The sequence below is a fragment of the Cyprinus carpio genome, chromosome A3 (assembly GCF_018340385.1).
Source record: "Cyprinus carpio isolate SPL01 chromosome A3, ASM1834038v1, whole genome shotgun sequence".
In the NCBI taxonomy this organism is placed as follows: Eukaryota; Metazoa; Chordata; class Actinopteri; order Cypriniformes; family Cyprinidae; genus Cyprinus; species Cyprinus carpio.
In genome coordinates, this window is record NC_056574.1 from 11,240,333 (window position 1) to 11,264,192 (window position 23,860).

General features: G+C 32.5%; 4 protein-coding genes across 7 annotated transcripts; 2 read left to right on the forward strand and 2 right to left on the reverse strand.

Moving 5' to 3' along the window:
• Window positions 1–6,825: 6,825 nt before the first annotated feature.
• dhps (deoxyhypusine synthase) lies at window positions 6,826–10,267 on the reverse strand. The gene is given in 10 exon segments (XM_042718176.1): window positions 6,826–7,118; window positions 7,254–7,379; window positions 7,456–7,559; window positions 7,652–7,757; window positions 7,876–7,962; window positions 8,389–8,485; window positions 8,566–8,687; window positions 8,831–8,992; window positions 9,647–9,851; window positions 10,128–10,267. Coding segments are annotated over 9 exon segments (1,095 nt in total). The 5' UTR covers window positions 9,842–9,851; window positions 10,128–10,267; the 3' UTR covers window positions 6,826–7,022.
• An 818-nt stretch (window positions 10,268–11,085) lies between these two features.
• Window positions 11,086–12,982, forward strand: gng14 (G protein subunit gamma 14). 2 transcript variants are annotated; one of them, XM_019064841.2, is made up of 3 exons: window positions 11,086–11,414; window positions 11,520–11,624; window positions 12,847–12,982. In XM_019064841.2, exons 2-3 carry the CDS (start codon window positions 11,538–11,540, stop codon window positions 12,970–12,972), a joined length of 213 nt encoding a protein of 70 aa, XP_018920386.1. In that variant the 5' UTR covers window positions 11,086–11,414; window positions 11,520–11,537; the 3' UTR covers window positions 12,973–12,982. The 2 variants fall into 2 exon arrangements, with proteins under 2 accessions (XP_018920386.1, XP_018920387.1); XM_019064842.2 differs by having other exon boundaries at window positions 11,331–11,414; window positions 11,497–11,624.
• A 40-nt stretch (window positions 12,983–13,022) lies between these two features.
• fbxw9 (F-box and WD repeat domain containing 9) lies at window positions 13,023–19,233 on the reverse strand. 3 transcript variants are annotated; one of them, XM_042718200.1, is made up of 8 exons: window positions 18,889–19,233; window positions 18,396–18,498; window positions 18,071–18,225; window positions 16,604–17,387; window positions 15,381–15,529; window positions 15,092–15,292; window positions 14,940–15,005; window positions 13,023–13,839 (listed from the first exon to the last, which is right to left on the reverse strand). In XM_042718200.1, exons 2-8 carry the CDS (start codon window positions 18,496–18,498, stop codon window positions 13,765–13,767), a joined length of 1,533 nt encoding a protein of 510 aa, XP_042574134.1. In that variant the 5' UTR covers window positions 18,889–19,233; the 3' UTR covers window positions 13,023–13,764. The 3 variants fall into 3 exon arrangements, with proteins under 3 accessions (XP_042574134.1, XP_042574121.1, XP_042574129.1); XM_042718187.1 differs by lacking the exon at window positions 13,023–13,839 and having other exon boundaries at window positions 14,852–15,005; window positions 18,071–18,229; window positions 18,400–18,498; XM_042718195.1 differs by lacking the exons at window positions 13,023–13,839; window positions 18,889–19,233 and having other exon boundaries at window positions 14,852–15,005; window positions 18,071–18,229; window positions 18,400–18,881.
• A 1,562-nt stretch (window positions 19,234–20,795) lies between these two features.
• LOC109047129 (myeloid-associated differentiation marker homolog) lies at window positions 20,796–21,932 on the forward strand. The gene has a single exon (XM_019064837.2). It carries the CDS (start codon window positions 21,014–21,016, stop codon window positions 21,860–21,862), a length of 849 nt encoding a protein of 282 aa, XP_018920382.1. The 5' UTR covers window positions 20,796–21,013; the 3' UTR covers window positions 21,863–21,932.
• The last annotated feature ends 1,928 nt before the right edge of the window (window positions 21,933–23,860 follow it).

Below are 23,860 nucleotides of genomic sequence, written 5' to 3' on the forward strand. Positions count from 1 at the left end.
TATATATATTATATATATATATAGTATATATAATTATTGCATAATAAAATATTTTAACACATTTCAAAAAGTTTTTAAAATCTATATTAAATATAACTTAAAACATATTAAGTATTGCTATAAACCATTCATGAGAGCTCTTTCCTTGTTTAAATGTTATATATTGTTTTAAGTATATTGTTTTTGCTTATTTTGTTGTTAAATATTGCTATAAGCCAATTGTGAAAGCTGTTTTGATATATATATATATATATATATAATATGGATATATGATTTTCAATGATATATAAGCCAATTGTGAAAGCTGTTTTGTTGAAATAACTGAGACAAAGTTTATATATATATATAATGATTTTTAAATGATATTAAAACAGATATATTTAATAGCCTATATTTTTATATATTTTAAAATTAAATGAGAAAAATTTATAACAGGAAAAAAAGAATGGTTGGATTAGTATATAGTAGTTTCCAGTCTGGAAACCTTTTTTACACAAGGTGTGTGAAGTTAATGGGTTGTTACCGTTGTACCTGTGTTGCTCCAAATCCCTGAATTAAGTGCACTACAGGTATTTGGAATAAATGTCAGCTAAAAAACTTAGCAGTAGCAAGCAGGATAATAAAGACCTCTCACCTCTCACACATAAAGCCCATTCTCCAGCATATCCCAAACATGGATGTGCACCAATTGTGGTTCTGTTTCCAGACTTAGCGAGCTGCTTACAGAGGCGCCATTGATATGAATATGAATATTTTATGACATTAATATTTTCATATAAGCATCGCATATAACATTTTCCTTCATTTCTTTTCATTTCAGAGGGGGCTTAGACAAGCAGACGTCTGTTTGTGAAACTAGCGTTCGCTATTTGCATTGCAGAGATAGTCGAGTTTCTTTTCAGTCTATACTTAGAAAAGAATGTCGTAAGTGTTTTTTTCCCCCCAGAAACTTCTCACCTCGTGTCTTCTTCGTTTGTTCATCATTTCTCTTCGTTCATCTCGCTGTTAAATCCCCAAACGGTAAATAGTCAAATGTGTCAACAGCTTTTTTTTTTTTTTTTTTTTTTGTTCCCAGCTGCCATCGTGGGCCAAACAATTGGAAAATACAGCAAGTGACCATGGAAACCCAAATACATACGCATACAATACATACAAATACAGACATTTCAATGTTTTGTATGTTTGGTAGAAGAGGAACAAGAGTTAAATGTTTGTTAGTCGATTTAGGAGTGGATTCTTGGTATGAGTCGCTTTAGGAATCACTTCTTAAGAACAATCATCCTTACAATAGCGCGAGCAGATACACATCTTCCTCTAAAGCTGTACTTCAAAGTAGTTATTAGTACAAAAAATTCATAGAAATTCATACTAAATTGGAACTACCTATATATTTACCGTTTTTGTTGTGTGTGTATAATACACAGTTTAAATAAATATTGATGATATAATTAATTTTATTTATATAATTCAAATAATGCTTAAAATAAAAAAAACAAATGTTTACATACATCATTATATAAAATGATTTAAATTATAATATTTGAATATATCAATAAAAAATTTGCATTTAATTTGTGAAAAAAAACATATTTGTTGTATATAAAATTTTTGCATTTGAAAAAATTATGTAGCATAATTTTAATATAATTTCAATATACATAATAAATATAGATTTATACATTTGTTTTTATATCATAAATAGTTTTAAAATTATATTACAGATGTAAATGTACTTTTTTAAATGTCATAAGTGAACAAACATTAAAAGTACTTCTAAACATAGCCTTTTTATATATGAATACCTTAAAAATTATGGGTAAATACGTGCTTTAAATATTTGAAAATGGAAAAAAAATTAAATTGATTGTGTATTTCACTTTTTTATATAAAAATTGTGTTTTTATTTATTTGTATTTATTTTTGTATTGTAATATAATATTGTTTAAAACAAGTATATATAAACACACACACATAACACAAAATATATATATATATATGTATATATATATTTTACTTATAGAATTATATATATACTATATAATTGATGTAATAATATTGTGTTTAGTTAAAATGTTAAAACATTTTCAAGATAGGTATATGTATGTTCAACGTTGTAATATATATATATATATTATATTTACAATTAGATATATATTATGTATACGTTATATAAATATTTTTATATATTGACTTACAAATCAGGACAATAGTAATTAATGATCAACAATAAGAGCAATTAAACACAGTTTATAACAATATTGTTAATTCAGTTTGTATAAAGTTATATAATAAATTTCAAATAAACTGTTAAAAAAGCATGAGCAATAATTGTAGAGGCCTATTTTAAATATAATTGTATAATAAAAAAAAAGATAAATATGAGATTACAAATTTGGTTAGTCAATAAATAATATTTATGTTTTATTATTATTTTTAATATTAAATAATATTTAAATTATATTATGAATGTAAATATATTTGTACTTTTATAACTAAAAAACACATTCACTGCTAAACATGTGAAGATATTATTTGCAAAAACAGAAAACTCCGTTTTTTATGCAGTATACATGATAGTTTTATGTTTTATTATATTTTTAAGCTAGTATAAAATAACCTCAATTGTAAGTTTAATTGGATTATTTGCACAATTTTAAAAAAAAAACATGATTTTTGAAAAAAAAAAAAAAATGTAATGTTTTAAAAAATATTCTATTTTAAAAATATTCCCTAGACCGCTGTTTAGTGATTCTGTTAAAATATGGTGTTATAAAAAATTGTAATGTAGATTGTGACATATCACTTGTTATATATAACTTTGTTAATTTTGTTTAACACAGGTATTTAAATATAATATGACTTTGATTAATATTATTTATAAAAAATTGTGATATGAATTTCACTTGTTTGTATTAATATAATATGTTATTTTTAGATAATTTTTTAGTTGTTTTTTTGGGTGTTTAATCAAGTTTGTATTATATTATATTTAGCAATATTTTAAGAGTTTATTTGGGTGATTAATCAAAAGGATCATGAGTCCGTTATGCATTCTCTGTAGCACAATCAGGGCTGCATTCATGATGTGTGTGTGTGTGTGTGTGTGTGTGTGTGTGTGTGTGTGTGTGTGTGGATCACGTTGCTGGCTCGTGTGGAGAACAAGAGCGCCGGATGTTTGCTCACACTAAAGCGGTCTCCATGGCAACGAAGAAACCCGTCCGTCAGCGCGAGCAGATGGCTTGCGTCAGAGCTCGAACTGACATCATCGCACTTCCTGTTTCTAAGGCGACAACCGGGAGAGCAGCTCTCGTTATTTCTCAAGTTAAAGTTAAAGTTCCCTCGCGGACTCTTTCAGCTTTAACGCGTTTCAGCAGCAGCGCCTCATGCGAGAGAGTTCACGCAGACGAGCTCCCACACCGCTGCCAGTTTACGACAGACGCGAGGCAGTGAGGCGCGGATCACCATGGGAACCAAACAGGTAAACAGATCAGGGAAGAGGCGGCTGCACCAACAGACTCCTCTGATGACGATGACCCTGCAGTCAGAGGCCACGGAGCATGAGCTGCACAGCTGAAGAAATCAATCAATATTTGTTCTAAATGATACAAGTTCAGTTAGGATTAAATCAAAAATTAACTCTTCATTATATATATATAATATATATATATATATATATATATATATATATATATATATATATATTATATATATAATGAAAAGTTAATTTTTCCTAATTGAACGTATTTGATGAAATTATTTTTTAATTGAAATTGTTTTAGGAAATTTTTTTTGAATTGTTTTGTTTTTTTATATATATATATAAGGAAATTATTTTTAAATTAACATCTAAATGATACAAGTTCAGTTCAGTTAAAAATAATTTTCATTATATATATATAATATATATATATATATATATATATATATATATATATATATATGTTCTAAATGATACAAGTTTAGTTAGGATTAAATCAAAAAATTAACTCTTCATATAGATATCTATATATATATATATATATATATATATATATATATATATATATATATATATAAAATGAAAAGTTTATTTTTCCTAATTGAAAATGTATTATTTAGAACAAATATTGATATAAAATAAAATAATTAATAAATATGTGTATATATACATGTATATATGTATATGACTACTCTGTATATCGTTAATTTATTTAATCCTAACTGAACGTATCATGTATATATATATATAAGGTTTTCTATATTATATATATATATATAGATATATATATATATATATATATATATATTTAAGATATATAAAATGAAATTTTATTTTAAAATGAATATGTATTATTTAGAACAAATATTGATATAAAATAAAAAATTTATGATGTGTGTGTGTGATATAAAATAAAATAATTTATATATATATATATATATTTAAAGTATTAAAATATATTATCTAAATATAACTTGTTAATATTTAAGTATTTCATATTTAGAAATATTTAAAATGTTAAAATAAAGTTTTTAAGCATTAAATTATGCTTTATGAAATATTCCATTAGGTGTAATCCATTAGGATTATATGTATATATATACATATATATATATATATACGTGTATATGTATATATATATATATATATATATATATATATATATACATGTATATATATATATATATATATATATACATGTATGTATATATATATATATATCTATATATATATATATATAAAATGATTTAACTCTTGCTTACATGCATATAAACATTTTATGTTTAAAAGTTTTTTAAACTTTTAATGTCAAAATATTTTCAATAACGCATTCTTTTATGCATTATTAAATATCCCATTGTATGTTCAATATATATATAGGCCTATAGGCTATGTATATAATTATTTAACTCATTTATATAGATGTAAACATTTTATGTTTAACAGTATTTTAAGCTTTTAATGTCAAAAATGTTTTCAATAATGCATTATTAAATTTCCCATTGTATGTTATAGATAAAGTAGTAGTATTAGTAAAGAATATTTTAACAGTATTTAAATCTTTTAATGTCAGGAATATTGCTGAATCACTGAACAGTTATTTTTTCATATTATATATTATTTTTATTTTCAGTATTTCATGAATTCTCAGTCTCAGGATATATAGCTCATTAAATCAACATTAGTTTAAAGGGGATTTTTAAAGTCGCCCAGGCCAGGCTTTTCTTCCAAGACAGAATACAAACAGGCAAAAGGTCTTCACATAAGACAGCTGGTGCTCATACTTCTCCATTCACAGCCTTTGTGTAAATTTCATCTCGATAAATCCTTCCACACGCATAATAAATTGTATAGGGTTAGGAAGAAGCCATGTCTCCAGTGCAACACACAACTCATCTTCTGCAGGACTTTAATAAACATTCATGCCAGTAAAGCAAACACTTAGAGCAGGAGATAATTTCCAAATGGGACAATAATGGGGGGAAAAAAAATGGAAATCCATAACAATGGGGGAACATTTTACTGGAATGTAGTCTAATGTGCTGCTGGGTAAGATCAGCTAAAATTCAGTGTCCTGGCTAGTGTACTGAAACAAACAGGAACGAGGGAAATATATGCTGGCGATATATTTAATGCTGTCTTGAACTTTGTCACTTCGTATTAAAGCATCTACTAAATATGCATAAATGTGAACTTAATTTTATTTATTAAAATGTCAGTAGCCTATACATATTAAAATACATGTGTTTTTTGGTATCTTATTAATTTTGATATTTATCCGACTTGCAAAAGAAGAGAAATGTTTGGGACAATGCCATGCATTGCAGGTAAGTTCAAATATGCACTATTTAGATCAAGACATATAACTTATTGCAGTAAGTTCAAACGTGCAAAACGAAGTTTGGAACTAGGCTAACAAAACCAACACATTCAGTAGATCAGTTTGGTCAAAACACTTGATTTGAACATTTACTAACATGTCGACTAGCGCTTTCAACACAACTGCGAAATACAGTACATATCTCCACAGTTTCTCACTGCAATTAAACCGTTTATACAGGCCAGGCCAAACGAACTAAACCAGAGTCTCTTGTGAATAACAGAAATGTACAGTAGTGGATCGAGAGGATTACAGGAAGTGAACCACGACTGCTCTCTGCTGGCCTTGAAGTGACAGAGCAATAACGATGCGTCATGGTTTGAAAAGATGAAAACACACTGGATTTTAAATTATTTAACATTAATTCATGTCCATGCATTTTAACAGCTATATAATAATAAACTAATGTAAGTTATGGATTAAACACTCTACATCCAAATTGTACTCCACAAACAGCACATTTTAATTAAAATTAAAATATATTAATATACTAATGTAAGTTATGGATTAAACACTCTACATCTTAAATATATTAATATATATATATATATTTAATATTTATACAATTAAATATTATGATTATATATATATATATATAGAATATATTTATATTTTTTAGTTAAATATATTAATATTTATTTATTTTTTTATTATTTTTACAAAATTTATTTTCCATGTATTTTAACAGTCATATAATAATTTAAAACTAACGTAGGTTATGGAATAAATGTCTCCATGGTGACATTTATATTTTTTCATCTGAAAATTAGGTGAGAGCATAAACAAACAGACAAATTAAAATCCACAAACAGCACACAAGATGTGCATAACAGTGAAGGATGCAATACAATAAAATACACATTGTACCATCTCAAAGAGGTACAAAATTAAACATAGAAGCTGGTAAACTAAAAAAGAAAAGAAAAATGTATAATAATAGAATAAAATTTTATATAATAATTTGTTAAAACTTTTTTTTTTTTTAACATATTTTACCAGACATTAATACACAAAGCCCATAAGAAACTAAGATGTTGGATAATTATACACGATTGTATGCATTTAAATAGAGCTTCAAAAACATCTGCACTGAGAAACAAGAAAACAGGAAGACCGCGAGGAGGGGTGAAGTGTTTAAATAGGTTTTACAAGAGAAAAACACCTTCAGTCGCTATTCTTTTCCTTGATCAACCTGTCAGCATTGTGTGCAAAAGTTTCAGCCACTAAAAGTGGAAAGACTATAGAAGCATCAGCGTAGACCTGCACACAAACACAACGACACAGTTAACCAGATCATCACGTTCTATGAGTGTATGAGCTGTATATATAAGATTTATAATAGGCAACATATAATAACAAGAGCATGCTAACGTATGATTCATATGGGAATCTTACTTTTACAGGTGAGGCGTCCATGCGGATCTTTCCCCAAGAAATGGCTTCATCTGGCCGAGCGCCTGAATCTGAGCCGTCAAACTCCTGACCAGTGTTGACAAACACCGCAAAATCTGCTCCATTCCTCTAAGAAGGATGAAAACAGATGAGAAAAGCACTGTGTGTTATTTTTTAGACTTGTTTTTTGGGTTCATGTGTTTACCATGAGATTAGCGTTGGCGATGTGATGTTTGACGAGTCCTCCTCCGAGAATGATCATCCCTGTGCTCTTGGCAAACACAGCCTTGCTGTTCAACCTCCGAATATCTGAAGTATACAAAATGACCATAATGTAGTTATGAATGCGACTGTCAAACAATCTCCAGATCTGCATTCGTATCATATCTTGAGCGACTCACCCTCCACAATGTCAAGCACCAGGCCAGGGTTCTTATATGAGTGGAAATAGATCATATCACCCAATGAGCCGTCAGTGAGGGCGGGACTAAACACTGGGATGTCATTCTGAGAGACAATCAGACAATCATTAACAGACTTTGAGGACTTTTGATGACTTAACAGACTTTTTGCAATTTGAGGAAGAACCGAGGTGAAGGTGATTTGTGTTTAATTCAAGCGTTACCTTATAAGCCCAGTAGTACACAGAGTCTGGGTTGTTGATTTCTTTGCCTAGTCTGTGGATCATTTTGGACGGTGTCCAGTGTGTGCCCTGATGAAAAGACATTTAGCCAATATTGCACAGTCTCACAAAATAAAACTTCAGTCAAATGCTGGGCCACATTAAATAATTATTTGTTTAATAAACTGAAATGCATTACACTCATGCAATCATAGTACAAATGAAAACCCCAAAAATTACAAATATTTAACAACACAATTTAAATAAATAAAATAAAAATAAATATACATATATATATATAAAAAAAAAAAAAAAAATCTATATATATATATTGTTTTTAGAAATTTTGCCATTTTTTACAAATATTTAAACACCCCAATCTAATAGAATAATGCAATTTAATATTTAATTTCTTTATGTTAATTTTAAATTACAATGCCTTTTAATTTAATCATTTAATTTAATTTAAACATGAACATTTTTTTTTTTTTTTTAATAAAATAAAATATTTCTCACCTCTGTTTTTTGTTCTAGCACCATTTGGTCCAGAATAGGCATCAGCCAGTCTTCAAACTTACAGTAATTATCATTTGGTACCAGGAGATTACCTATTCTATGACACAAAATATAATTATATGCATTAATAATTCCACATAAAAATCATAATGATCTAATGAGGAACTGTTTTCTTACCTGTTAATGCCTTGCTGTCGTAGCTCTTTGCTTTTCAGGATGAACTCACTGAGGTAAGCGGGTGCTAAACGTTTTATAAAGTCTTCCTAAATCCTTCCTGCTGTGGTCACTATCACATCTACCTACAAAAACATGAATACCTCAATCAAAATTAACAGATTATTAGCACTTTATAAGAACCGAATAGATAGTGGCTGACCTAGACTGATGTTATTAGCTGAAATAGATCATAAAACATAATAGTGCTTATTCAGAGTCACAGGGCCGGGTGTTCATTTATGTTCTGTGTGAGGAAGTGAATACTCTCTCGCACACTGGAGCTGATCAGGTTGGATGTGTAGCCCAAGAAAATGGTGCATCCTGAAGCAGACGAATGTGAATCACAGCTCTCCTGCTCCTCCTGCACCGGCTCCAGTCTCTTCTCTATCTACACACACACACACACACACACACACACACACACACACCAGACATTACAAACCATCAGCGCTGGAGCTGGAACACTTGTAGTCGTGCCATTTAGTGGACGATTTTAAGAGCTACAGGACTGAGATTATGAAATAACTGAATAATATTACTGATGCTTAATTATTAATGCTCTTATTATCATCAATATTGAAAAACAGTTCATATTTTTTTCAGGATTCTTTGATGAATAGAAGTTCAAAGGAACAGCAATTTTTAAAATATAATTTTTTGTAACATAAATATCTTTACTGACACTTTTGATCAATTTATTGCACCTTTGCTGAATAAAAGTGTTAGTCTCTTATATACTTAACCAATTTTTTGAATAGCAGCGTATCACAGTTTCCACAAAATATTAAGTGGCACAGCTGTTTTCAATATTGATAATAATAATATCATCATGTGACACTGACGACTGGATTAATGATGATGAAATTGTGCTTTGCATCACATGAATAATATTTCAATAGTTATTTTAAGTTGCAATAACATTCCACAATATTGTAGTTTAACTATTATTGATTAAATGCAGTCTTGGTGAACATAAGAGACTTTCAAATATTTTCAAAAACATTAAATGTTTAAAAAAAAATTCTATATTTTGGAGCCTCACCATCTTATTGATCTCCTGCACAGCCTGGCCGAAGCTGCTGGCCTGGAAGCCCGTGGTGAGGAAGGACTGCAGCAGGGCTCTGTGGTCCACGCCCTGGTTGAAGTCATAACCTTTAATCTGAGGCATGTCCTCGGGCAGAGAGATGCTCTCCTTTAGCACCGCGTCCCTCGCCACGGAGGGAGCCTGGTCGGCCATGATCGCCCAACTATAACAACAACACAAGCATGCGTACAACTCTGATACTTCAACCGGCTTCAACACTCGTATACTACGGTATTTCAAAGAATACCATGGTTTTGTTATTTTCTGACAAATCGTGTGTATGTCATCTGATGAAAGCAGTTTGCAGAGTAACCAGAATCCGCAGTTCCAGTGCTGAGATCAAACACTTTATTGATCAAGTATTATACAAGCCAACACGCAAATATAAATACATGCTTTTTTTCTATTTATTTGAATCTGTACAATATATGTCACTCACCCCAACCGTTATGTATGTAATAGGCGGTGTGTAGTTTATTTGTGTTATTTCTGCTCTTACTCAAAGCATTGCACACTTGCCCATCCACATGCTCCAGAACAACTACGGCAAGCGCAGCGGTACAAACAAAACGCGAAGCATTTTTTTTTTTTTTTTTTTTTTTTTTTTTTTTTTTTTGAGTGGAAAGGACTGCTTTTGTTTTATTTACACGCTGAGATTGGAATTAAAACAGAATATTATGGTGCCATTATTGCCATTATTATGAAAGGGGCGACTAAATGACCCGAAAGAGCATAAACGAACAGTTACAGAAGCAGCGTCAGTAAAAGCATCAGGCTATATATCAATGTTTTGAGCATATTTTATTATAAAATGTATTGCAATAAATAATAATAATAATATATTGTGTATTTTAAGATATTTTACAGATTTAAATTAATACTTAATTAATGCATTATTTAAATGATTTATTTAAGCCATAGGTAGGCTATATAGTTTGTATTTACAGTGACCCCAAAATGTTTTTAAATACTAATATATGATTATTTTTAATGCATTAAACAGGAAAATAAATTTGGGAAAAAAATATGTGGAACCCAAAAGTAATTTCTGTTCCGTTTTTGAATAATTTGGACTTAATAAAATCTATTATAGTTTTTTGCTTGTTTTTTTTTTTTTATTGCATATAAACCAATTTTTTTTTCTTGTATGTATTGCTAACACACACACACACACACACACACACACACACACACACACACACACAGATCTATATAATATATATATATATATATATATATCTATATACAGTATATATATATATATATATATACTGTATATAGATATATAGATATAGATATGAATTGCTACATACAAATTAAGACATTTGGAATATGCACTATTTTTAAATGCTTATTGATGGCAAATCACAGAACACTTCATTTAATGCAATTTTAAGAAACACTGTAAAACAGGAGCGGGACGATAGCTTATTTCAGGATGATAATGCTTCTGTGCACACAGTTAAACAAATTCAAGAGATGTTTCATGACCACCAGAGTGAAATCAAATACTTCTGAACTTTCATGACATTTCTGCACTGTAGATGTGACCTCAGAACTCGACCACATCACAGGAGCTTTGAAGCTTCCAGCAGAGTGTGTGTGTGTGTGTGTGTGTGTGTGTAACATCCCACTGAGACATAAAAGCCTCCAAAAGCTGGACACCAACTCTTCTTCGCTGAAACAACATTTGAGCTCTACACAACACACCAAATGTACTCTTGAGGTAACATTACAGCTATACTCATCATCTACCAGACTTAATTATTCATTCATTATATAGTACAAGTAATATTTGTTATGTTCAGGTTCATATAAACACGTTTTTCAGAGTCTAAGTTCATCCGTGATGGACGTATACTGCAGCAATAATGTTCTTCAGGCCAGGAAAGCCGTGGAGCAGCTCAGACTAGAGACAGAACTACAGAGAATCAAGGTGAGATGCATTAATTATAACAAAAACACTTCTTGCATTATAGCGTATCTTCTGACTTGTTTAGAATTTCATTTGTGTATATGGCTGAAAATGAAAAAATGAGAAAAAAAGCGTATCTTCTGACTTGTTTAGAATTTCATTTGTGTATATGGCTGTAATTTAATATATTATAATATAATGATATAATATAATATAAACTGTTAACAAATCCATTAAATAGTTAAAAAAAAGAGAGAGTCAGAAAAGATAGAAAACGCTAACTGGTTACTGAACCTTTGCAGTAAAGAAATATAAAAATAAAGGTGCTTTAAAAGGTTATTGAAGAACCATTTTTTGGTTCCACAAAGAACCATTCAGTCAAAGGTTCTTTAAAGAAGCATCTCTTTCTTACATTTTTATAATCTGAAGAACCTTCTTTCGCCACAAAGAACCTTTTGTGAAACAGAAAGGTTCTTCAGATGTTAAAGATTCTTTATGGAACCATGTAGAAAAATAAAAAGGTTCTTCTATGGCATTGTGAAGCACCTTTATTTTTAAGAGTATAGCAAGATTTTAACTAGGCTCTACGGAATGAACTTAGGCCTACATTTACAGTAAACGCCGTAGGCTATATTTCATTCACTGATAGAATCCGAGGTTCTACATCTGGTACTGACACAACCAAAAAGACAAACTCAATCTACTTCTTGGCTCAAAGCTCATCACAAGCCTTGTCCTTTTTCACTGAAAAACTGTCAGTGTGACGTTATTACATTTAATGTCCCGTTAAGATTTTTTTTAAATGCAGTTTTTACCGTAAAACAGGTGGTGTCACTGAAGGCGTGACCTTTCCAAAATGTACCTTACTGAAAGTAACGCCTCAGTGAAGGTATCTTTTAAGTAAGACTTTAAGTGTACATAGCAACTAGCTACGTACACTTTAGGACTTAGGCTAATGTGTACTTTTAAAGTAGCCCGCTAAAATGTACCATTTAGGGGTAAATAAGGTATAATGATGTACCTTTTGGTGACAGCTTTACCTGTATAGGAACGTATTGCGTTAACCAAATAACAGGTTTTCACCATAGCATTATGTCTCTCATATGTTGGCAATGGCATGTGTGTGTGTGTGTGTGTTTGTGACATATCAGGACACAACTTTGTATAATGACATGGGTATGACACAGGTATTACAAGGAGAGGGTGACTTATGAGGACATGTGTGTGTGTGTGTGTGTGTCAGATCTCCGCAGCAGCAGCGCAGCTGGTCCAGTACTGTCAGGAGCACCGGAGAGCGGATCCGCTGCTGACCGGGATCGCCGCGTCCTCCAACCCGTTCAGAGACAAGAAGACGTGCGTGCTGCTGTGAACAGCCCTGCTTATTTACAGCGTTCAGAACGACGCCTTCACAAATCCAACTGAATTATCAAAATGAACATTTATAAAGATTAAAAACCAACAAGAAAGAGAATTTGATCACGCGACATTCAATCAGTCACAGAACAATACAACAGCACTGTCTGCAATGAAAACTATACATCATTCATAAATATACACATTTTAAATTAGGATATTTAATAGTTTGCTCTGGTCATGAAGTGCATCCGTTTTAAAGCACTGTGCCTCTTTTGTAGATTGTATACTTGTGGAAGAACATTGACAAGTATATAAATTGAACTTAAATCACACCATTTTTAAATAACGGATTTCCTAGATAGTGTACTAGACATACAGAGAGCTAAATACTCAAGACTGTTTATAATGATTCTTGTTTGTACTCATTTAACTTTACTATACTATACTGTGTGTGCTTCAGAGAGTCTTCAGTCTAAGTATATTATAAGCATCGATTTTGTTGAAATGTTCAAGTAATGATCACACAAATCACAAAAGCTGTTCCTGTGTTACGAGGCACTGAAATGTTTTGGACTCTGCGTGTGCAAGTGTAGTGCGACCCCTTCATAGACAATGATGAAAAAACTGGGAATGTCATATAGTTTCTAGAATCATTAGAAACATGTATCAGACACCTAAAACATTCATCATCTTTTTTTTAAAATTAAACAAATTAAAGAATAATGCATTGATAAATTCCTGGAAATGCAGAGTTGAAGAACTGATTGGATCCTGTTGTTCCCTGCTATCAAATGCTTTTAGATTCTCAGCATCTGTGCCTCCAAATTTCCACATTCATGTCACCGGAAGCGATGGCCAGCGTTCCTCCTTCAACACTTAACTGGGAAGAGAAAAATCACTTCTTTATGCATGGCCGTACAGATAACTGCTAGATAAGAGTGATAGTGGTATCATCCAACACAAGTATTTATGAGACGCAGTAAATCTTAGCATGCATGCCTTAGATTAGAACATGGCTCATTCAATCAGAATTATAATGCATTTGTATTTTGAGTCTTTAGTCTTTTTATTCAAGTGTAATAATGTGATTCTCTTTTTGCACTTATTCCAGACAGTTCATTTGTTTTGAATAATCAGTTTTTTGGTTTGCATCCATCAAAATCCAAATAAAGAGAGAATATAATGACATGTATCGTTCATTTGATTAAAACACTGAATTCACTAGATTATTCAAAAAATAGCCACTATCACATGGTTATGTAATAAATAATGGCGAAAAGGTAAATGCACATCTGAATATTGAGCTGCAAGTTACTAACAAATTATGTCAAAAAAGAGAAAGTATAACTGCACAACTATAGAATAATAGGCTTAGTTATTTCTAAAATACATACAAACATACATAAATCCTATTATTCTGAATTGTGCCATAATATTTTTTTCTTTTATGTAAAAATTTTTTTTTTTGAATTCCCAGAGAAAATATCTAAACAGTTTTAAACAGGTCAAATCTGATCGAAAATGCAGTAAAAATAGTAATATTGTGAAATATTATTACAATTTACTATTTGAATATGTTTTAAATTGTAATTTAAATCATTCTGATATGCTAATTTGCTGATCAAGAAACATTTCTTAATATTATCGGTGTTGAAAACAGTTGTGCTGCTTCATATTTTTATGTAAACTGTCATACTTTTATTTCAGGATTCTTTGACGAATACAAAAGTTTAAAGAACAGCGTTTATTTGAAATAAGAATCTTTTGCAACATTATAAATGCCTTTATGTTTGATCAATTTAACGCATATTTGCTGTAAAAAAGATTAATTAAAAAACTAAATATCTCACTGACCCCAAATTTATGAACGCAAGATGTAAGATTTTGGTTATATTCTATTACAGCTTGAAGGGAATATACAAAAAAAGAAATAAAATTGACCAACATACAGATAAATCATGGATAAAATTGTCAACATACCCCATTTACTCCTGCCTGATGGTGAAGGGTGCACAGTGTCTTGGGTGGAGCACATGGGAGGTGGACCTGCATCCAATAAGAGATGTGAGCTGCCCATGCATAACCTTGGATGAAGATCAGCTAAGTGCATTCTCATCTGACAGAAGACTGACCTTGATAGTGCGGTCAGAGGAGCATGTGTAGAGAGCACCGGGAGAGTAGTGTACCCCTGTGACCAGTGACCTGTGGATGTTAAACTGAGATATGGGCGTCAGGGAGCTGTTGTGCATGGAGAAGGTGTGCACGAGTCCACGGTTATCCCCGGCCCACACCTCTCGAGTGCTGTAGAACAGAGACAGCAGGTAGGAGCTCAGCTGTAGATGTGAGAAGAGGACACAGAGAAATGCATCAGCTGATTGATTGTGTGATTTATTCGTTTATTTTCAGCTTGTGTGTGCATACCTTCACTTTCTGCAGGAGTTTCCCTGCCCTGCGGTCAAACAGAGCGACGGTTTGGTCTTTACTGCCTGATAAGATGTACTGGTCATCAGACGCCAGGCATAACACAGCATCACTGTGAAGACGAAGACTCTTGACCAGTGGATCTGCAGCTATATCACATGAATGAGACGTCAGCGCTAGTGTCTGAGTTGACTTCACAGAATATTTGGCCCTCTTTAAAGCACATACAACAAGTGTATGTTTAAATATACGCCATTGGGGACAATACGATTTTTAAAATGTTTTTGAAAGAAGTCGAAACAATTATTTAAGAAAAATACAGTAAAATCAGTAATGTTAGGAAATGTTGTTACAATTTAAAAGCTGTTTTCTATGTTAATATATTTTAAAATGTAATTTATTTCTGTGATGCAAAGCTGAATTATCAGCATTACTTCAGTCTTCAGTGTCACATGATCCTTTTATTCTGCTTAATTCACCTTTATAGTGTTTTAGTTGTTATTTGTAAGTATAAAGTGCAGAAGCATTGATATTTTGTTATGTAATGCTAATACATGTATATATTTCTCATTATGGCTTAATTGTTCAAATACTTTTTGGGGCCTCTGTACATTAACAACACAAGTCATTTAATTTCATATTTAACATTGCAACAGTCATTTATAACCAAATTTAGTGTTTTAAATATGAATATTAATTAAAAATACATATTTAAAAAAAATGCAAATAATTTTCAATCATTGATATGCAATGTTGTTATTTAAAAAAAACAAAAACTATTAAAAATAGTTTTCGGTAAATTAAAATAAAGCTGACATAAAATACAAATATTATATTGAATATTATATATTAAATTTATTAGATAAAACATATTTAAATAATACTTATTTATTATAAATTATACTTGTTGAAGTACTGCAACTACTAAAACTAAAACTGAAATAAAAATGAATCTGAGCAATCTAGAAATATAATAAAAACCAATATAAATTGAAGAATAAAAAAACTAATAAAATGACAAAGCGCATAACAAAATGACCAAAACCTAAAATGAAAATGAAAATGAAAACTGACTATATAAAAATAAAAGCTTATTTAAAATATTAACAAATACTACAATCATATAAAAATAATTCTTAAATGAACACTGTTCACATGTGAACCATTCACAACCAATAAATCATTCACAATAAAACCAGGAATGTGCATTAACTTCGACTTACCGCGGGTGTCAAAGATGCTTAATTTCTGATCATGTGATCCGGCCAGCACCATGTCCCTCTCGCAGGACAGACATAACACAGCAGCTTTGGACTGGATGAGTCGCTGTTCTGCTCCTCCGGCTTCAAGATCCCAGAGCCTGATGGTGCTGTCAAACGAGCCGGACGCTAGCAGAGGTCCGCTGGAGGCCAGGCACCACACCCAGCCCCGGTGGGTACTAATGGTCCCGCGTCCCGCTAGAGTATGCATTAACTTGCCTCTGGGCCCCTCTCGAAGGTCCCACAGGTTCACGTTTCTGTCCCTAGAGCCGGAGGCGCACAACGCCTCTTCTCCACCCAGCAGGAGGACACAATTCACATCTGCAATGTGGCCAGAAGGAAGGATGACGTGCTCCAAAGGTGAAGAAGTGCTGGAGGACTCAATCAACTGGGAACTATCAGAGGCATCCTGGGATTGAACTTGAACATTCTCTTCTCCTGCTTCCGCTGCACCGCTTAAATCGACATCCAGCTGCATCTCTACCAAGTTCCCCTCAGCTGCCGGCGCTTCACCGTTCACCCCACCAACTGCCTCTTCCTGTCTCTCTCCAGCTGTTTCCTGTCTCTCTGCCTGATTCTCAAGCCCTGTCCAGCAGCCAATCAGCTGCTCCATTTCCAAACAGGCCTTGGACCAATCAAACCCCTCCTTTGGCCCGACTGGGAAAGATGCTGCGGGACTCAAGAGTTTATGAGCCCGAAGCTGCCACGCCAAGCGATCCTCACTAAGCTTTCCCAACGTCTGACATACCTAAACACAGACAGAGAGCAAGAGTTCAAGAGGGTTTTAATGAATTGAATACTTTCATTCAGCAGGGATGCATTACATTGATCAAAAGTGACAGTAAAGACTTTTATAATGCTACAAAAGATCTGTTCATCAAAGGCTCTTGAAACACTCATCATGGTTTCAACAAAATTATTAAGCAGCACAACTGTTTTCAACATTGATAATAATGAGAAATGTTTCTTGAGCAGCAAATCAGCATATTTAAATGATTTCTGAAGGATCATGTGACTCTGAAGACTGGAGGAATGATGCTGAAAATTCCGCTATGTATCACTGGAATAAATTACATTTTACAGTATATTCAAATAGAAAACCGTCATTTTAAATTGTAATAATATTTCACAGTATTACTGTATTTTTGATCAAATAAATGCAGTCTTGGTGAGCTTAAAATACTTCTTTCAAAAAGATAAAAAATAATTTGTGATGTTTTTTTGAGGTTTTAATGTTTTTTTGATAAAGTTAATGCAAAAAAACAATTGTTTATTATTCATAGATAAGCAAAAAACTTCTTTAAATGTATTAATATTATTCTTAATATTCATATATGTATTAATATGAATAAGAACTGCATACACAATTAGTGAAAGAAACTTTAGAACCATTCTGGCTTCAAAACGTCTGCTGAATTTGAAACTGCTCACCTGCGGCAGCACATTAATGACACACTGTGCTGGGAGATGTGAGGCGATCTGGGTAACGATCTCCCACGGCAATGACAGGAGGCCTGTTCCATTACTAGAAGGGGAGGGGCTTGTCTCCATAGCGACGACGGATGGTTCCAAATTCAATCTGTGAGGTAAAATGTCAAAATGCACACGTCTAAAACTTAAAGTTTGCAAACATATAGAGCTCAAGAAAATGCATGAGTTTTCTTGAACTGCAGCCAATAATAAATCATACCGTAAACTAAAACTTTGAAAGTTTAAACGTGGATTTTGTAAAGGAATTTAATGTAGGGATTTCGGGGTAAGGAGTGCGGGGTGTCACTGCAGGTGAAGTTGGGTGAGCTGGCTCCAGCAGGGCATCTCTGCTTCTCCTCGTCCTCCAGCGTGATGCTTGTTCTCGACATCTCAATCACATCAGAAGAAAAAATGATGCTGACATCGCTTCCGGTTACTCAACTTTACATTAACCAGTTTACTCTGAACAGATCCGTACTCCCATCACTAATACATATTTTACTCTGATACCTCCAAGCTCAATAGTAGCCAACAGGGCAACATTATATTCTAAGCAACTAACATATAATAGAAAAGACAACAACAGATTGCTATAGATACACTCCTTTAGTGGTACATAAGCAAAGCATAAATTAACATCCATTGCAAAATTTAGATTTTTAGATGCCAGTTGTCTAATTCTTAGATGCGTGCTACTCTATAAATCTAAACATAGATAAATTATAATATTATGCTATATTTAATAGATTAGTTAAATATGATATATGGTGTGCACATACCTTATTTTAATCGAAAATCCTCGTGTTCATAGACAGATTGAAAGGGTGAACAATCCACATTTTTCATTCACTTGTTTTTTGTTGTTGTTGTTGTTTTTCATGAGTTATTGATCATTTTGATATGACACAGCAAAATTACGTGTTCACCGTTTTATATCTGTTTTCCGCTACGATGTTTATTGACGTAACGTTATGTTAAAGGCGTGCGAAAGAAAAATCACAGAATAGTGAAAAGGATTTTTGATCATATTTATCGGAGAAAATATGACCACAGTTATTTTGACATCCCTGCGCCTGTCACCGACAGACGCTTGTGTCAACACTACACTCCTCCGGCGCACACCGTTTGCGTCATCGGTCGCGCGACGTGACGACAAGGGACTCAAAATTAAAGGAGATGAAATTAATTAAAATAAATAGTTTTTATAGTATTTTTTAAATGTACTTTTTAATTGTATTTAACCATTTTGTAATACTGGACAAAAACAAAGCCATTACTGTTTAAAACGTTTCATAATATAGCTACATTTTCACAAACTAGTACGTTTTTGCAAATTATTATTATTATTTTTTTTTATAATAGACTTAATTTCCCAATGACACTTAACTTTGAATATACCACTTATTATTCTAATCCTTTTATTATAAACCGGAAATACTAAACTTATATTTAAATTATACACGATATATACATTGTGAATCGTTAAAGAGATTGCGCCTGTTATAATAAACTATTTAACATCCCTAGTTGCAGTTAAGCATTAAAATCATCATTAAACACACACACACACACACACACACACACAATGATGCAAAAGTGCATTTGTCATGAAACATACAGAATGTATCTTGTAGTTAATGTAAAATATATGAAGATATGAGATGCAATATTTAGGGTGAGTTGTGCTACACCTTGTTTTATTTCTAATAGTATATGTCTGAGTCAATAGGTGTGATCTGACTCTGTACACAGTTACAGTAAAGTCAAAGTCCAGCACATTCTGTCTGTAAAGACACAAACCCATTTCACAGCCTCATTTGTTTACTTTTCTACCGCAATATTCAGATTCACTTCCCTTTATACAATACTTAGTTAGAAAATAACTAAGGTGTGGTGGTGAAAGCATACTTTGCAAATGCAATATTTCACAAAACTCAGTTCAAAGTTAAAAATATAAACATTATTAAAGGGAAAAAAGTACAAAATAATAAATAATAAGCAACAATAATGACAAAAAAGCACGTAAAAAAATATTTCAAGTAAATTTGTATATTTGATTCCTAAAACTTGCTAAAACGGTCTAAAAGTTTAAAATTTAGTTATTGGTTAGGGAGGAACAACAATAAGCAACAAGAATGACAAGAAAGATCCTAAAACATAAAACAAAAATAAACATGCAATGTTATTTTCCACGTTAGGGAGGAAAAAACAACAACAATAAGCAACAAGAATGACAAGAAAGAATATTTCCATAATAATGAGCAGTGAGAATGAGAAATAAGCATATCTTTATGTGTTTGCTTTATGAAATGAGAGCACTTGGATCATGAGTAAGTTCACATGGAAAAAGCTGCCAGGTTTTTGGTGCACAATGGCACTGAGAGAAGCTTAACCCTAATTTCTCATCTTCAGAGCATATCTCTCCATCTTTTATAGCCTTGTTTCGCAAATGAGAGCTCTTGTAATTTACAGAACATAAATCAAACCCATCATTTCTTCCCTCCACCTTCAGTATTCAGATGTTTTTCTTCTTATTCAGCTACATTTCAGGGTCCACCCAGTTTCTTATCTTCACACCCCACTCATATGAACTTCACACTGACTGGACATTTACAAACCAGGGCCAATCTAGTGATGTGCTACTGATAAGGTAATGACTAATCAGAGGATGTGGCTGAAAACATGCTGCCCCTCCCTGCACCGCTTCACTTCTGGGTCAGGTTAGTGTGTGTAGACTATACTCTGGAACTGATACAGACAACGATCAGGCTGAGAGAAGAGCAGAAAATCCTAAGACATTTTGGGAGTATGAGGAAGAAGTCAATGAGAAGACAACATTTTGAACGCTGAAGGCATCAAATTCATCAGTTTAAGTGTCATTTGAGGAGGAACGACACCATCATCATGGTAACCCTGAACACTCAATCGCTCACCGTGCCGGTGGGAATAATCCGACTGTTTGAGTTCGCACTAACGCTCATTACCTTCAGCCTGGTGGCTTCTGAAGGCCACAACAGCACTTCATTCTGGGCCTGGTGCATGTTCACCTGGTGCTTCTGCTGCTTCATGACCCTCCTCATCATCATCCTGGAGTTCACCGGCCTGAACGCCAAGGTGCGCATCTCTTGGGAGGACTTCACTACGGCTTTTGCGATGTTGTCCACACTTATGCTGTTGGCCGCTTCCATCATCTACCCCACGTTTTACGTCTGCTCCTCATGTCCGGTTAAGATCGCGGCCACAGTGATGTCCTGCGTGTGCTTCTGCCTCTACGCAGCCGAGGTGGGACTGACCCGAGCCAAACCCGGGGAGATCAGCGGGTTCCTGTCCACTGTGCCGGGCTTGCTCAAGGTTCTGGAGGCGTTTGTAGCCTGCATCATCTTCATCTGTCTGGATTCGGGCTTTTACAGCAGGTTTCCTGGGCTCCAGTGGTGCGTGGCCGTCTACTCAATCTGCTTCATTGTTTCGCTACTTATCATCATCCTCACAATCGGCAGGTCGTTGGCTCGAATCCCCATCCCGCTGGACAAATGTCTGACGGGGTACAACATACTGGCGGTTCTAATGTACCTCACGGCTGTGGTGGTGTGGCCCGTCTACAGTTTCAAGTATATTCAGAAACCACCGGTCTGCAGAAACTGTCTCTGGAGCAGGCTGGTTGCTGTGTCCTGCATGAGTTGCATCAATCTGATCGTCTACATCGTGGATACGGTTTACTCAGTGCGTCTGGTGTTCTTCGTTTCACCTGCCTAGAAAACTTGTGATGTTCCTCCTTTTTAAGTTGTGAAATGTAAAATCTATTAAAGGTAACCAGATTGTGGCATCTGCTTGAAAGAGAATAGGCAGTTTTAAATATGCACATACTGATTTTGTTGATTGGAAAACTGATTGGCAGTTTATGCGGATATTAATGAAAAAGAGAATGATTAAAAATAGTAATGTTTATTTGTCAAACATTTAATGTCTGATCATTTAAAATGTATTTTGTGTGTGTGTGTGTGTGGATATATTTTGGTTTCATAGACTTTTCTGTCGTTCTCTGTCGCTTGCTTCTGCTGTTGTTTGCAAATAAACAAACCAGTGAAAGCGCAGAAAGCGAAAGAAAGAGAGAAAACACATCAGTTATGTATTTATGGCATCAAACCCTAATGCTCAAAGTAATTAACTGTATTGAGTTCTGTTAACTTAAATCATTACAGTTAGTTCAAATTAATAGACCTTGGTAATTATTTAGAAATTTCTAGTATTTATGAGGTTGTGTTAATGACACTTTTTAAGTTAGCTGAATAATTTTTGTTGCTTTAATTTACACAAACTGTTTCTATAAAGTTACATCAACTTAAAATCTTTCAGCGTGCGTCTGACATCATCCGTCTAATTTTCTCCTCTTTATTTCTGGAATAGCTGAGATATTCTGTATAAAAACAAATCCCTTTTCTTTCTGCGCTGGTTTGATGAAGACATTTTAATTATAAATCAGTTTTTTAAAGAAAATGGCTATTTACTTAACTAGAATTTCTTTGTTGTTTTATTATTCCCATTACCCCTAAAGAATTTGCCATTGTTTTGGATGCCATAGAAAATGGAGTTATAGGACTGTTTCAAAAGATACTGTTTCATTTAGACCCTACTGTTTCAGTGGTGGCCAAACATTGATTTTCAGTCACAAAAATCAATACGTTTGTTATTTCTTAATGAATTTGTGTCAGTTCCAAATGTTACAGTTTATTGGAATGCTTTAGTTTCTGATATTGCCTGGAGGAAAGTTTGGTTGCTTCCAAATAGATACAGCATTACTAATAAGATAAAAGAAATTTCCTTTCGAATTATCCTATATAATACTAGAATATATCCTGTTAATACTGTCTTAAAGAAATACAAAAAAGATATTGATACAAACTGTTCTTTTTTTGTAAACAGCACCCAGAGACTAGTGCATTTATTTTCACACTGCCATTACTCTAATTATTGTTATGGAAAGATTTTTCCTGTTAATGAGAATATTGATAAAGAATTTTCTTTACTTTGGGGAAAATGTTTTGTTTGGATTTGTTAACTGGAAAAAAGTGCATTTACAGAAAAACATAATATATTTAATATTCTTATGTGGTTAAGAAAAATGTATATACATAACTGTAAATTCTCAAGTCAGAAGCCACTTTTTAGTTTTGCTTGCCTGAAATACAGCATTACTTTGGGACTATTTCTAACTCAAGTAATAAGAAGGCTTTAAAAACAATTGAAAATAGTAAGTTTTTCCACCTTTTCCTTTGAATGTGATGTGTTTTATTTAATTATATACCCCTGTCTTGTAATTGTTTTAATCATATATATATATATATATATATATATATATATCATATTATATTTTGTATTGTTACTGCTTTCTTATTTGTTGATATAATGTCATTAAAAAAAGTAGAATTTTTCTTCTCAAGAATGTGGATCTGTCTCATTTCACACAATGCTGTAAGAATAATTTTTACTAATTTAAGTTGCAACAACTCAAAAATAAGTTAACTAAAATTTGATGTTAATTGCTATCAAAATGTATGAGCAACTCAAAAATAAGTTAACTAAAATTTGTAATTGACATACATAAGTACAACATTAAGTATAACAAACTCAAAAAATAATAGTTTGGTTTACTTAAAATTTGAGACATCAATGAAAAAAAAAAAAATTGATGTAACAGATTACCTCAATTTTTTTGAGTTTTCTGAAATGTAGTGTAACTGTAACATTCATTGT